The 16,658-nt window shown below is 40.9% G+C and overlaps 1 protein-coding gene across 8 annotated transcripts in view; it reads left to right on the forward strand.

Annotated features, from left to right (window-relative positions):
- Positions 1-16,658, forward strand: part of LOC121443013 (adenomatous polyposis coli protein-like) — a 93,326-nt gene that overhangs the window by 42,553 nt on the left and 34,115 nt on the right. For all 8 annotated transcript variants that reach the window (XM_041644689.1, XM_041644691.1, XM_041644694.1 and 5 more), the window contains 5 exons: positions 5,509-5,593; positions 6,314-6,512; positions 8,358-8,466; positions 13,036-13,149; positions 16,301-16,384. In XM_041644689.1, the coding sequence (XP_041500623.1) occupies positions 5,509-5,593; positions 6,314-6,512; positions 8,358-8,466; positions 13,036-13,149; positions 16,301-16,384 (591 nt within the window). The remainder of the gene's footprint in view (positions 1-5,508; positions 5,594-6,313; positions 6,513-8,357; positions 8,467-13,035; positions 13,150-16,300; positions 16,385-16,658) is intronic.

A 16,658-nucleotide genomic window follows, 5' to 3' on the forward strand; every position in this document is an offset into this window, starting at 1 on the left:
TTCATTAGGACTGGGCTTACGGCATCATAGTAATTACAGCCGTCAGTCGCGTTATTTATGGATTGCTTCCTAACGGGCTCTGTGCTGCTAAAGAACAGGAACTGTGACCTGTTTTGTCTTATATTGATTTGTAAAAAGATGCTTTTGAAACTGTTGGTGCTTCCCATGTTGGGTTAAAATTAATGCAGCACAGTAGTTCAGACACTCTTTAGAACACATAGAACAATGGCAAAGCTTGTTTCCTGACCTTTAACCTAGTCTCCACAAAGCAAGGCAAGACATCTTCAGATTAAACCAGGGAAGCCTAAAATATAAGCAGTACTACCACCTAGTGGCAAAATAGGGTACTGTTGCTGGCCACCTGACATCACTATAAAAACATAAATACTGTAGGGTAGATAGCACAGGAGAACGCATAGTAAGAATTAGAGGATATGAACAGACCGCATATCTGAGGGTGCTGTGAGTGTGCTGTGTTGAGAGCCCCTTTTTAAATACACCTACCAAAAGACTGCAGAAGAAGTGCTGTGTCACGGGAAGCAGAGCAAGCGGAGATTACTGGTAACTTTCCTCTCTGGGGACATAAGTGCAAGCCAAGCTGGGCACAAGCTGACAGCTTTGGCGGGGGAGCACACATGAAGGCAGGGGAGAAGAGCTGCAGCCATGGCAGCCTTTGCTGTGGATGCTGAGTCGTGGAGAAGCAGGGTTTGGGGGGAGAGAGAAGGCTTAATCTTAGCTTGTAGGACGTGGCTACAGAGAGAGTAACTTTAGTTTCATATAGTGTTTGCCAGGATTTGAACTTATTGGACTAGATTAAAAACCTCAACTCCAAGAGATGGATTTTTAGTGCTAAAGAGATAAGAACCAGAAAATCATGCAGAGAAGCTGTAGTGAGATGTTTAATGGATGCATCTGCTGTGCCAGGCATGGCTTGTTCCCAACCATGTGTCGGATCTGAGTTGTATAGAGTAGGGGGTTAAAGGCCGAGGAAACAGACGCCCATGGTTTCAGTCCAAACAAAAAGAACATACTCAAGAAACAAAATAGATTGAAATGACCTGTAAACCATTCACTGCATCTGGTGGGATGGGAGAGGGCAGCCCCAGCAGGGGATAATCTATAGAAAGAATACACTCATCTTAAGTCTTTCTTGTTCTTATAGACACACCATTGGCATATTGTCAAGTTTTAAGAAATAAGAAAATGGTAGTCAGGAAAACAGAAAGTAGGAGGTAATGCAGAAGTTGGAGTTAGTCAAAGATTCTTGACATAAATAGAATGTAATGAAAAAATGAAAATTTGTAAAGTGCCAGAAATGCTATAAATTTTTGACAGGTAATTGTATCCACAATAAAAAATGTTCTGACTCTCAGGAACCAAACACTTCCCAACTTCTCACCTCCTGTCTTCTTAATTACTCCAGCGGAGCAGCCTCGAGTATCCCCATAAAGCAGTTTCTGGTATCTTGTTTTTTGTTTTTGTTTTTTTAAATTTCGAGACAGGGTTTCTCTGTGGTTTTGGAGCCTGTCCTGGAACTAGTTCTTGTAGACCAGGCTGGCCTCGAACTCATAGAGATCAGCTTGCCTCTGCCTCCCGAGTGCTGGGATTAAAGGCGTGCGCCACCACCGCCCAGCTTCTGGTATCTTGTTTATCACAGCTGATTCTTCAGCCCCAGCTAACAAGGCCACAGAATTCAAAATAACAAATGACCGTGATGGACTCTTAACTTCCCTCTGAAACTTCACAAGCTGGACCTCTGTACTGCCCTCAACATTCTTACCTTCCAAGCTCCTACAGAACAGCTCACCAAACTTTGAACGATGACTTTTCTAACCCAGAATTCCAAAGTCCTTCCACAGTTCTCCCCCAAAACATGGTCAGGTATGTCACAGAAACATCCCATTATCCTGGTACTGACTGGTCTTAGGGTTACTAGTGCTATGATGAAATACCACAACCAAAGCAACTTGGGGAGGAAAGGGTTTATTTGTCTTACATTTCCACATCTCAGTTTATCACCAGAGGAAGTCAGGGCAGGAACCTGAAAACAGGAGCCGATGCTGAAACTGAAAGAGTGCTGCTTACTTGCTTGCTCCTCGTGGCATGGTAATCACTCTCACGTTCTTATAGAACCCAGGACCAACTGCCCAGGGCTGGACCACCCATCATGGCCCAGCCTCCTCCATCAGTCACTAATTAAGGACATGCCCAGTAGGCCTGCCTATAGCCTGATCCTATGGAGGCTTTTTTTCTCAATTGAAGCTCCCTCCTCTCTGATGACTGTAGCTTGTGCAAGTTGACATAAAACTAGCCAGTATAGGCTTCATCAGAATTAAAAATTTATATCTTCAGAAGGCTTCAATAAGAAAATTAAAAGCAGGCCATTATCAACTAAGGAAAATCATTTACCACACTGCACATATATTTGACAAAAGAATTTGTTTCAAAATATATAAGGGACTTGCATTATAAACAATAAGATCTAGTTTGGGGAGCTGGGAAGATGGTCAGTTGGTAAGGTAAAGCACTGGTGGCACAAGCAGGGTGACCCCCCCCCCAGAAGGAAATGCTGTGCTCCTGACATCTGTAGTCCAAGCACTCCTAAAGTAAGAGGAGAGCAGACGGGAGAATCCATTTCCCAAAAGCTCGAGGCCTCGTTAGCCCGGAGTATCTGGCTCGGCAGCAGCAGAAAGGAGAGTTGCCCTTGCCTCAATAAGATGGAAGAGAACTGACCCCCCAAAGTTTCCTGATCCCCTCAAGTGTGACACACACACAAGTAGACAGACAAATGGGTTTAAATAGCCAGTGTTTTGCAACATGAATTAAGACAGTCCAAGGAGGAAAATAAGTGGCCAGGTACACTAATGGAAAGTAATTGGGTATCACCTGTCATTGGGGAAATACAAAGATCATCTTACACCTACTCAAATGACTAATATTTAAAATGTGACCACTTCACATAAATTGGAATATTGAAGTGTTCACACACTGTTGGTGGGCCTATTTTAAACACACATACATAACAACAACAACAACAACAACAGTTTCTTCTTATGGTAAACACTGTGATTCAACATTTGAGCTTGAAATCACCCCAAGAGAACTAAGTGCTTATGTACAAGATGTTTGTCCAGAGTGATCGTGCTAGCTGTCTTCATAGTGGCCTTCAGACGGGGCCATCCGGATGTCCCATCAGGAGTGTGTTCATATAGTAGATTCTATTCACCAAGGAATAATGGATGAATACATGCAGTGGTATGAAAGCATCTTACAGGTGATTACTTAAAGCAGAAAACAGAAACTCACGGGGCTGTTTACTGTCTAGTTGCAGCATAGTGGCTGTTTCTAGGGACTGAGGATACACTGGTGAGAACTTGAGGCCACCAAAGTTGGAAAGGTTAAGCCATCAAGGACTAAAGATCTGTACCTGTATAAATTGAGTCTCACAATAGAAATACAACTGGGGTTATTTTTGTTAGGGAGTAGGCATAGACTATTCATTGCAAGTAGTTACATTACATATTGTAAGTAGTATAAATTACGCGAAATGTTGTCATCTTAAGGTAGAGTAACTGGACCGGAGCGAGGTGGATGTCCAGCTTTGCCTAGTGAAGTTCATAAGTCAGAGCACTTAACAAAGATAACATGAAAGACGAATGGCACAAGCTGATACTTTTTAGAATTGCTACTCATAAAATCCTTAAAAAATTTTATCCTTAAATTTTGTTCTAATTACATTGCTGCTTTTATCAATATATTTCTAACAGATGTATCGGCCCTGAGAATTAAACTTATGGTGACACACATTCTCCACAAAAAGCGTTCTACTGCTAAGCTGTGCCCAGCGCAGTTATTTACCTGCTGTATGCATGCATGTATGTGTGTGTGTGTGTTGTACTTACGGAAACCAGAGGACAATTTGTGGAAGTCAATTTTTTTCTGCCATGTGGGTTCCATGATTCAAATTCAGATTGTAAGTCTCAGAGGCTTAAAAAAGTAGTTTTATTACAAGTTGTGAATTTAACCAGTTTTAAGATTAGGAAATGCAAGCAATCCCAGAATCATTCAGTTTGTATAGGGATTTGGGGAGGGACTAATGCTCAGCCCTAGGGCCTGTGTGTCCTAGATAGGCACTCTACCACCGAGCTTTCCATCCAGCTCATCCACTAATTTATATTTGTAATTTCATCACCGACGTAAAGAGAAGCTTTTTCTTGTCATCCTATACAAACGTGTTCAATGGTATCTTTTTTTTTCATACTTTGTTTTTCTGTATGACATGCTGTGGTCATCTTGTCATAAGATGATAAGGTTAAAAGACTGCTACAGGTAGTCGCCATGGATGGAAGGAGATTAGAACCCTGGGGGAAAGTCACAGGGAAAGAGGTGAAGTGACCTGCAGTTGACAGCTGACCATTGGGCATGCTCTGCAGTCATGTAAGGGAGGTGTCCCCATATGAATATGGTCTCATTCTCACAGTGCTGATACTCTCTTGAGATGATTTCCACATGAACATCATTCACCTTCCCAACACCTCCCTACCCAAGACTTTCACTTAACGGCGGCTTGGTCTGTTTGAAGGCCACGCGCTCAGCCCAGCCCACAGCTCATTTGTCGTTAGATCAAGGCGGAGCCGTGGAGCTGCCCCTCCTGCTTTGCTCACTTTGTGGCAGATCACTTCCCCACACAGTAACACTGCCTTTAGTTTTAGGGTGGCGGACATTCAGTACATTTTCAAAATCAAATTGGCCAAAGGACATGCTGGAGGCTAGAGTGACGTGCTTCAATATACGGGAACTAACGGGTTACTAAGGAGTACAAGTAAAAGACAAGGTTTACAGATAATTGGACAGCAAACTTTTAAAGAGTTTATGAAGTAATGTATGTGAGAAGGAAGACAGTGGTCTCAAGGTCAAGAGGCAGCTAGCACCTGGGTGTCTGCCAAGTGTAAGTCGGTGCTCTAGTGTGCTCGGGTGTGCTGTGGACTTGGGCAGTAAGCTGCTAAACAGCAGGCTCGTGTCCTGGTCATGCAAATACAGGCCCAAGAGGTACAAGTTCTAAACAGTCATTTTTTTACAACTTAAGCAAGTCTGTAGGTGTCAGCTGATTCAGAATGATAATAAACTTTTCATAAAAGTTAGCTGATATGTTTTATTAGCCTATACTGTACAAAATAAGTGTTTGTTTCATTAAGTCTTTTCAAGTTTGCAGGTAATGCAGTTTGATCATAACACCCCATACCTTCCTTTTAAGTGTGGCATGAAGTGTCTTGCGTGGAGACTCCTCGTAATCCCCACTATCACAAAATGCCACTATTATTGTTATTGAGATATAACAGTGAATAATAGTAATATATTTAATATACACTAAAGCTTATGGTATGTTGTCATCCTGAACTGAAGTAGCTTTCTCATCCGTGGTCATATTTAAATGCCAAGAAATACAGATTCGTGTCTTCAAGGAGTGACTTAGAATTTCATGTTAATGTACTGTACTCTTTTCAATAGGAAGTACTTAAACAGCTACAGGGAAGTATTGAAGATGAAACTATGACTTCTTCTGGACAGATTGACTTACTAGAGCGTCTTAAAGGTACATTTTTTTTTTAAGTATTTTAAAAATACTGTTTTAGACTCAGCATGACAACTGATTGAAGTTCAGCTGCTCTCAGTTTGAACACTGGTCTCAGCTTGTTCCTCCTACTTCCATGTTTGGTCATAGCTCTTGAATGCAAATAGATAGAAGGTCTGTTTGCCCGTTGTTTTAAATGTATGATTTTAAGTTTTCATCTTGGAAATTCTGAGCTACTTTTTAAATTCATTGCATTTGACTAGTCACTAGATATGCTTCAATATGCCATGTCTCACAAGACTCCCTTGGCAGGTGGATTCAAGGGCTATTGTCTTTTGTGTTCCATCTGGGATGGAGGTGATAGCTTTTCCTATGCCGTTTCTAATAGGATCTGTTTTAAAATGTCTTTCTCACTTTGTTGCCTAGAAATTCTAGTGTCAGACAGGGACCCTGCTTAGTAATAATTGAAACTAGAATAATTGCTTTCTGAGTCCCTAAATATTATCACAGGGAATCTAAGGATGGACATTTTGTGTAATTCCCATTAACATACTTGTTTTCTTCATGATTCAAGCTGACTTTGCAAGGGAAATTATGACTATTCTAAATAATTATTTATTCAGCCTTGTATATTTGTAGTTAAAATATAAACCTGAGACTTCTTTTAAAATAATGTAGTAGCTTTAGGAATATTTTACATGACATAAAGCAGTTACTACATAAGAATTTGTCTCTGCTTAGAATTTAACTTAGATAGCAATTTTCCTGGAGTGAAACTACGCTCAAAAATGTCCCTTCGCTCCTATGGGAGTCGGGAAGGGTCGGTATCCAGCCGTTCTGGAGAGTGCAGTCCTGTTCCCATGGGGTCCTTCCCAAGAAGAGCGTTTGTAAATGGAAGCAGAGAAAGTACTGGATATTTGGAAGAGCTTGAAAAAGAAAGGTAACATTTGTTCCTATGTAGTAGGTATGGCATGTGCATGGAAGTGCCTTTGTGTTTCTAATCTAAGATACAGAGGACAGGCTGACCGCGGGTTCCTTTTGTCTCCGCTTCTCTGTGGCAAATGCTCTTGGCTCATGTTTGGCATCATTTATCTCTTGCCAGTTCCTACCCATTTATTTTCTTACGATTAAGGTTGCTTGTCTTTGAGATTATTTCTGAGGAAAGGTGATCTCAGTAAGATATGCAGCCTTCTGCATGCATTTGTACTCATTATGAGTGTTTCTCAAGGAAACACCAAACAGAATTTTAAAAATATCATCAGAGTGGGAAGCATCTTCTCATGTGGCCAAATTCCAGATTCCATAATAGAAAACATTCACAGATCTGACTACATGAAAATCCAAATTTTCCAAATAACAAAACTATTATAAGTGATAAATTGAAAAAATGTATATGCAACCTAGTGACTAAGTATTGCCGTTCTCAATATAGAAGTCCTCTAAATAAGAAGCAAAGTTACAGAAAAGGGAGGGTTGCAAACTCAGAAAAATAGTCTCATGTACAGTAAGATAAATCAATTAAAATCATGGTGATATTCTGGAGGTTTATAAATTCAGATATGGAAGATATTAAAAGTTGTGTTGTAGCTGGGCGTAGTGGCACACGCCTTTAATTCCAGGACTTGGAAGACAGAGGCAGGAAGAGCTCTTTGAGTTCTAGGGCAATCTGGGCAGTTGTACAGAAAAACCCCGTCTTGAAAAACCAAACCAAACAAAACACACACACACAAAGTTGTGTCATATACTTAAATTCATGAAAATTTGTGTTATAAGTTGGTATAACACCTTACTGGAATGGTAAGTTAAAATGCATGGGCCCTCAGAATTTATTATGGAATGAAGTACTTTATTATTATTACATAAAGACAGCCATGTAATATTTATGTTAATAGGAAAATATTTAAAAGATGCTAAGTGCTCCCCAGCAAAGAACTGGCTGGCCATAGTATGTCTCCTTTATGGGTTCATCAATATTGTTGAGATACATGGGCTATTAGCCAGGTAGGTCTTTTGTTCTCACGTGGTATGGACCCCCCCCCCCCCGGTAAATTTTTTAAGTGAAAAAATGTATAGGGCAACATATGCTAATAATAGAATATTTATATTTTTAAACATACATGTAATTATGCACATTATTCTGTGCATCTTTATAGAAAACTTCTGGAAACAGCACAAGAAAATTATAACATACATTGCTTTGGGAAAAGAACCATACAAAACAATAAGGAGCTTGAACTTTTGTAATCCTCTTGAGTTTTATCTTAGTAACTGTATTTTGTTTATATTTATAATGGTAAGGTATATGGTGGGTCTGGTTCTTCAGGAATTACATAAATTCATCGAGATTCCAAGCTAAGTTCCTCTATGCAGAGCAGCTTTCTCTGACTGCAGATGTGATAGGTCTGTTCACAGTGTTGTTGCAGCTCAGCAGCTGACATCACGCTTTCCCAGCGTCATTGCTGCTGGCCTAACTCCTTTAGTGTTAATGTTTGTTCTTCCTAACAAACTTTGAACTTGGTGCTGTCCACACCCTTCACTTACTTCTTAGACTGTATGAAAGCAAGCCCTCTGCTAAAGCTTGTTATTGGTCAGGTTGAGAACCGTCTTACTCAGGGAAGGAACACTCTTGGCACCCAGATGTCAGTGAGTATGAATCTGTAAGTTCTACTACACAATCCAAGTCAGATTTTTCACCAGTTCACTATCGTTTTACAGTGACAGCTGGAGAGTTATTCTTAGGCAATATGCAGTAGCTTGTGTAAATTTACCTTTCTTTTAAACACAGATCATTACTCCTTGCTGATCTTGACAAAGAAGAAAAGGAAAAAGACTGGTATTATGCTCAACTTCAGAACCTCACGAAAAGAATAGATAGTCTGCCTTTAACTGAAAACGTAAGTACCTGGGCAGCACAGCTTAGATTGACTAACTTGATCTTTTAAAGTTCTCAGATTATATATGAAGAATTTGAGATAACTGCATATCTAATGATTTATAAATTATAATGTGTCTTAATTAGCTATTAACCTAAGTATATAATGGTTAGTAAGCATTTCTTGTTTTTTTTGTTCCATTTGTTTGTTTTTGTGGGGTTTGGTTCTAGTTTTAACACAGGGTGTCCTGTACCCTGGGCTGACTTCAGACTCGCTGTAAAGCTGAAGAGGACCTGATCCTCCCAAGTGCTGGGAGTGGAGTGCAGGCCTGCCTCACCATGCCAGCTCGTTGACAGCTTCCGTTTACTGTGTACCAACAGATGCTTATTTTAATCCCCATGAGTTTGGATCCAGATTCTACTAGATAACTGCATGTTTAATTGTTAGAAACATTAAACCATCTGCTTGGGTTTTTCTGTACAATGCAGGAATCCTGCCAGATAGTTTTTACAACTAAACTATCCTGGAAGGCAGTTTGAACCTTACTCTCTCTAGGTGCAAGTGCCAGTAGCTAGAGTCATGGATCTTACTGTTCTGTGAATTCTTGACTCCCTTTAGCAAATACTCCTGTGTTTAAAATTTTGAAAACGGAGGCCAGTGAGATGCCCAGCAGGTAAAGGGGCTTTTATGCCTACTTGGCATCCTGAGTTCAGTCCCAGGAATTCACCTGGTGGTAGGAGAAAACTAACTTCCATAAACGGTCTCCTGACTTCCACATTCCTGCTGTGCCATGCACATGCATTTGTGCACACACGTGCACACACACACACAAACAAATAGTTAAAAATAATCCTGCAGACTTGTCCCTCTCTGTGTTAACTTTTACTCATGGGATAACCTATATTAAGGATGTTTCTAAGAGTCGGGTGCACCTTTATTGCCCAACATGCATATAACTCTGGGTCAACCCCAGGAACATCATAAACTGGATACAATAATACATGCCTGTAATGGCTGGCCAGCACAGTTCCAGAGATGGGCCTGACTGAGGCAGTGGGGGAAATGAAGAAAAGACAAGCACACATGAACACACAGAAATAGTGGACTGGGTTCTCTGATGGAGAATGTTAAACAAGGAGGTGAGGCTATTGCAGATGTAGTAGGAGCAGTGTCTGTGGGGGAGCAGTCTTCAAGCCATAAACACCCAAAGGGAGAGCATTATGGTGGGCATTCAGACCAGGAGGGAAGGCTTTGCCATTTCCTGTGGGTCTGGGCTATGGGGATTTTGACATAGCTTTGCCCATGTTAACAATACAGATTTGCTCAGAATTTCACATCCTTGGGCCTCTCTCTGTTCCCCACATGTACTCTTAACACTCGGGGATTTGAGGCAGCAGTGTCAGAAATGCACAGAGCTAGAGAGAGCTCAACAGTTAGGAGCACGCCCTGCTCCTCTGCAGGACCTGGACTTGCTTCCCAGCACCCACGTAGAAATTCATAACAATCTATAACTTCCGTCCTCAGAGACCTGACACCCTCTTCTGGCCTTGTAGGCACTAAGCACACACATGGTATACATGTATACATGCATGCAAAATACTCGTACACGTAAATTAAAAAATAATAACTCTTAAAAAAATAAACTGAAGGTCACCCTCAGCTATATAGTAATTTGAGGCCAGTCTGGGATATATGAAGTCCTGTTCAAAAATAAAAGAGAAAAGAAAGCTTCTGAAATACATTAAGAATCTCAAGACTATATCTTTCATCAATATTTTACGTGATATTTAAAAAGGGGAAATGAGCCAGGTGTGTGGCTTGTGCTCATAACCACAGTATTCCAGGATGCTGACCCTGAGGGTGTTTGTGAAGCCAAAGTCTGGGCTGCAGTAAGATTCTGCCTCAGTGTAGCCTGTGCTCTCAGCTTCGGCTCTTTCTTCCTCGTAGAAGTATTGAGAGAACACAGTAGACAGAAGCCTTTCAGAATATAGCTAACTGGGTTTCCTGAGTTTACTAGTTAGAACTCCAGGCTTGAAGGGAGAAGGACCCCTCTTCCTGCAGTGCCCTTCAGATTCCCCCTGACCACTAAGACATCATACACAGGGAAAGACGGCTGCTGGGGAGTTTATAATGAATGAAAATTAAGAGATCCAGAAGGGTTGATGAGATTTTTCAATTTTTTTTATCATTTTTTTATAAATATTTATTTATTTATTATGTATACAATATTCTGTCTGTGTGCATGTCTGCAGGCCAGAAGAGGACACCAGACCTCATTACAGATGGTTGTGAGCCACCATGTGGTTGCTGGGAATTGAACTCAGGACCTTTGGAAGAGCAGGCAGTGCTCTTAACCACTGAGCCATCTCTCCAGCCCCCTTTAATCATTGACTATGATTGGAGAATATACAAAATCCAGAGCCCTGTTGTCTCCATGAAATCAGGGTCAAGAAAGGGCTTTGGTATATTTTACAACTCAAGAGCTGTGGGTTACTGTCGGAAGTAAAGATGGGCTGTCAAATTCCTTAAGTAATCATGTTTAATAGAATATACCAGAATATGTAATCATTATGGGCCATTAATAGCATTAGTAAATTTAAACTTGCTTATATTTTATAACCATTTACTATAGTTTGCTTTCTTTTTGGGAAAACAAGTTAACAAACTTTATTTCCACTTGTTCCATGTGGAAATATTGACCTGTTTATCAAAATACCGCACTACTTACTATTAGAAATAGTTTCTAACACTAGCTCTCTGTCGATGCAAAAATCCCAATCATGCCAAATCAAAACAAGCCGAATGAAAAGCTATCCAGGTTTGATAGGACTCCTGCGCTCTCAGGTGGCCCCGAGGGGAACTGACCTCCTCTGGGGAGGGATCAAGGTTTGGTGGGCTACCTTGACCCTCCTCGGGTAGGTGGCAAGGGACACAGGGGCAGGGCCTCCAAAGATGGAGGCCAGAGACTGGGATTACACTTACCAACTCGAAACCATATTATCATGACATGCTCTGTCCCTTTTAGCATGTTGGAAAGTGGAGGACAAATAGAGAAATAATAATATAGACTCAGAGAGAGTAAGAAATGGCATTCAGTGGGGGTGTGGTGATACTTCCCTTGAGTCTCAAAAGCCCAGCACTTGGAAGACAGAGGAGGCAGGTTTCTGTAATTTCAAGTCCCGCCTGGTCTATGTAGTGGCTTCAGGCCATCCAAAGCTGCATAGTGAGACCCTGTCTCTAAATAAATAACTAACATGCAGACCATTTGGTATGCCTGCAAGAATGCATTCTGAACATGAGTGTTTTGTTTGAGGGCAATTTAAAAAGACATCAGTCTGGAGTCATTGGGCACTCACAGCAGGAGCAGTTCCCTCCATACAGCATGAGGAGTGTGAGCAGTCTCACAGCCTTGCTTCGTTCTCCCATGGCTCCTGGTGTCTCTGCTGACTGCTCTGCTCTCACTTCATAGTCTGCCCTTTTTATGCCTTTGTACACCTGGCAGCTATCCCAGTGTGAGGACCAGTGAAGGGTTAACACCACTTTGTAAAGTACTGCCACAGTCGGTGTTGATTTTGTCGGGCTAGTAATATTTATTTTAGATATAGGCTTTTTTGTTTCTTACTTCATTTTCTTCATTCTAAAAACAGAGTTTTTATCTCTATTTAGCCTGTACACTTTAGTCAGTTAATGCTTACCTTAAAACTAAAACATTAAGAGTAATGAATGCCTGTTTTTGAGTCTTCCCCCAATGTTGTCTATGTTAATATACTAGTTTTTGTTTTGTTTTGTCTGAGACAGAGTTTCATGTAGCCCAGTTCTCTTGTGCAGCCAAGGATGATCTTGAACCTCTGATCCTCTTTGCCTCCACTTGCTGAGGGCTGGGATTCCAGGTCTGTGCCATCACACCTGGGTTTATGTGGCATGTTAGGTAGGTATTCTGCTAACTGAGCTACATCTGCTGTCCAGAATAGTAGTTTTAAGAGTTGAAAGCAGGGCTGGCGAGATGGCTCAGAGGTTAAGAGCACTGACTGCTATTCCGGAGGTCCTGAGTTCGATTCCCAGCAACCACATGGTGGCTGACAACCATCTGTAATGAGATCTGGTGCCCTCTTCTGGCTTGAGGGCATACATGGAGGCTGAACACCGTGTACATAATAAATAAATAAATTAAAAAAAAAAAAAGAGTTGAAAGCAGTTCCTCGGGGCTGTGGGATGTAGTTCAGCGGTACTGTGCCTGCCTAGTGTGCATAAGGGTCTGGTTGACCCCTGGCATCACAAAAATCAACTAATCAGGTGCCTCTTCCGCAGGGAAAAGTCATAAGGGTCCACTTTAATTGGACCAATTGCCTGTTTTCAACGCAACAGTCTTAAGTTGATCATGTTTTACTTTGAGGCGGCTCTGAATCTTCATTAGGAATGCCAGCTACTCCTGGTGCCCGTACTCAGGTTTAGGATTCCTTGGAGAAAAAAATAGATTTCTCAAGTATGGTGACTCACATAGTCATTTACTCAACTTTTCAGTTGACATTTGTGTGTTCTTTGGTTTTACTAATAGACAGTGAGAAATTAATACGTTATTTGTGGTTTTAGTTTTCCCTACAAACAGATATGACAAGAAGGCAACTGGAATATGAAGCAAGGCAGATCAGGGCTGCAATGGAGGAGCAGCTTGGCACCTGCCAGGACATGGAGAAGCGAGCACAGGTGAATGGCATCTTCCCACACTGCACACGTCACAACTCTGATGATGTTCTTAAACTCCATACTGCAGCTAGGGTGTAGTTCAGTGACAGAGCACTGGCCTCTCCTACAAGGCCTTCAGTCCACCCTCCAGCACCATCAAGGAAAGGACTTCAAAGCCTGTCTCGTGTCGGCACTGTTTACAGGGTGACAATTTCTTGTGACTGTTGGCCACGGTAACCAGTATTGACATCACTCTGCCTCTGCTTATTTCTGCATAGAATCACAGGGGAGGTGCTGATTTCCTGGCAGCCAATAACTAGTTTCAGCTGCTTTGAGATTGTTATTTCTTGTAATCTAAGTTTGTGTGGTAACATTCAGAAGTTTTCCAAAAAATAAAAATAGAAGCAGCAGCAGTCCATGTTTGAGAAACAAAGGAGGCATGAAGAAACCCTGAGGGAAGACGGCCTGCTGCGGGTGAGGATGAGAGTAAACCACACTGAGGTCAGAAGAACATGGCCTGATTTTACTGTTGAGCACTTGTGTGTGAACACAAATGTGTGACGGCCTAGTGGTCTAGGCCTGTAAAACCATCCACACTGCCGTCATCCCAGCCCGGCCCGCCCCGTCTGCTCCAAAGTGAGCATGGGGAATTTTTTATTTTTGCTTTTTTAAAAAACTTTTAAGACATATTGGAAGAACATTCAAAGATTATATTTAAATAGCAACTAGTAGGACAAATTAATATTTGTATAGTGGTATAGATACATGCTTGTATTCTGTAAAGTTGATCTTGTCTTTAAGTTTTTTCATATAATATATTTTGGTCACATCCTTTCCCCTTCTTCAACTCCTCCAAGATCCACTTCATATTCTCTCTCTTAAAACAAAAATAAAACCAAAATGGGGAGGAAGAAAGAAACCAAAATACATGGAGCCCATTTCACATTGTCTAAATAGTTATTCCTGAGCAAGTGGTCAGCCCTGGGATGTGACTGATGGACCCAGTGTCTCTCTCTCTATTAAGAAAATTGGGCAGCCCTCTCCCAATAGCTGGTATTACAAATAAATTCTTGGTTAGGAGTGGGATTTATGTTAGAATACGATTGTGTCCGATGTAATAGTTAACACCCATAACATGACACATTTTATAGTTGGGGAGATAACTAAAGTTATGTGCACATACATATGCATGTATGTATTTGTGTTTCTATTAGTTATCAGATTACAATTAGTATATATAGTTCTTGCCTTCCTGCCCACATTGCATTCAGATAGATTAGTTATTTAAATATCAAAAGTAAAGCTTTTATTTTTTGGTTGAAAATATGCACAAACATGTCTCTGATACTGCATAGAAAAGAATTTCTTAAACAAGATGAGATTATAAAATATAAGACTGGTGAAATTTTACTGATTCAAATTAAGAATTTGTCTTCATCAGGAATAATCAGGATAATGACAAGCACGCCTGGGTTATAAATCCACAGAGCTTGGACTAATCTGATTATAACCCAGCGTTCAGGAGACTGAGCAGGAAAGTCGAGTTGGAGGCCAACCTGAGCTCCATACTGAATGAACCCTGTCTCAAAAAGGGGCTCAGATGTTAACACCTCTACCTTAAAAGAAATTTGTTGGTTACTAGTTGTGAAAAATGCTAGCACTTAGTCTTAATGGAAAAGGGCTAAAATTAATAGAAGAAAATGTAGAACGTTTGATGCCTTAAGATTGAAAACTCGGGCTGGAGAGATGGCTCAGAGGTTAAGAGCACTGCCTACTCGTCTAAAGGCCCTGAGTTCAATTCCCAGCAACCACATGGTGGCTCACAACCATCTGTAATGAGATCTGGTATCTTCTTCTGGCCTGCAGGCATGCATGTAAGCAGAATACTGTATAAACAATAAATAAATAAATCTTAAAAAAAAATGAAAACTCTGCAGGTGGTGGTGGCTCACACCTTTAATCCCAGCATGGGGGAGGCAGAGGAAGGCAGATCTCTGTGAGTTTGAGGCCAGCCTGGTCTACAGAGTGAGTTCCAGGACAGCCAGAGCTACACAGAGAAATCCTGTCCGGGGCGGGGGAATGGAAACATAAAAGTAATAAAGATTATTTTCATAAAATTTTAAAGCACCTGTCCTATAAGAATAGAAAGGGAAAATATTTTCAATAGTATAAAGAAATCTAATTAATATCCCTAAAATTTGAGAATCCTAAGGATTAATTCTTGAAGACAGCCCTTGTTTTTAAATGGACAGAGGATTGGCCAACAGTATGTTTAAAGGGTGGAAAAGTCCAGTATGACATGTAGAAATAACTGGTAAATAATTCAGGGAAATTCAAAGCAAAACCCATTCTTGCCCTGCCTTTGTGAAATCTTTTGTTATCAATTTGTTATTTACTTACAGTTTTTGATCCGTGACATCTGGTCTCATAGCATGTCAGCAAAGACTGGAAAGGTGCCTGTTGGGTTGTACTAGAGCCTGCTTCTAGCCTGGTGTGGCGCATGCCTTTAATCCCAGCAGCCACAGATAGTGTACACGTGAGCATACTGTGTTTCAGTGGTTTCTTCAGTGTGAATGCAAGACTGTACCATTGTTGTGGTCCTTGTAAATAAAATAAAAGCAATGTCCCCTTGGAAAGCAAAGGCCAAAGGAACACAGTTCGAGGCCACCCTCACCACACACCTTCTAGCCTTAGTGGACTAACTAAGGAGACCCTGTCCCAAACAAAAGGAATGTTTAGTTGCAGTAGGTACTTTAGGAAACTTCTAAAAATATTGACTTATAACAGGAGTAAATTTGAAGTATGTTAGTTCTGCTATTTAAATAAACCCTGATATAAAACAATGGGTTTTTTTAAATATTTATTTATTTATTATGTATACAATATTCTGTCTGTGTGTATGCCTGCAGGCCAGAAGAGGGCACCAGATCCCATTACAGATGGTTGTGAGCCACCATGTGGTTGCTGGGAATTGAACTCAGGACCTTTGGAAGAGCAGGCAATGCTCTTAACCTCTGAGCCATCTCTCCAGCCCCCAATGTTTTTTTCTTTACAGCTATGTTGTGTTTTATATAAAACTATTACCAGTACACATGTAAGGCAGCTCCACAGGTGTGCACACAGACACATAAAAATAATTGAGTTTCTGATTTGTTCTCTTCTTTTATTTTAGCGAAGAATAGCCAGAATTCAGCAAATAGAAAAGGACATACTTCGTGTACGACAGCTTTTACAGTCCCAAGCAGCTGAAGCAGAGGTTAGTAAACTGCCCTTTTGTTCATGTGTTGATGTCTATAGCTCTTCCCAGAAAAGAAACCCATGTAATTAACGTAACACGATTGAGAAATGGAGCTTCTAGAGAGAGACTTTTCTTTTAAAGGTTCATTTATTTTTTTTATGTGCGTTGGTGTTTTGCCTATATGTCTGTCTATGTTGAGGATGCCAGATACCCTTGAACTAGAGTTACAGACAGTTGTTAGCTGCCATGTGGGTGCTGGGAAATGAACCCAGGGTTCTCTGGAAAAGCAGCC

Source organism: Microtus oregoni, unplaced genomic scaffold (genome assembly GCF_018167655.1).
Source record: "Microtus oregoni isolate MIOR12 unplaced genomic scaffold, Mior012 000098F_ref0000018, whole genome shotgun sequence".
Classification (NCBI taxonomy): domain Eukaryota; kingdom Metazoa; phylum Chordata; class Mammalia; order Rodentia; family Cricetidae; genus Microtus; species Microtus oregoni.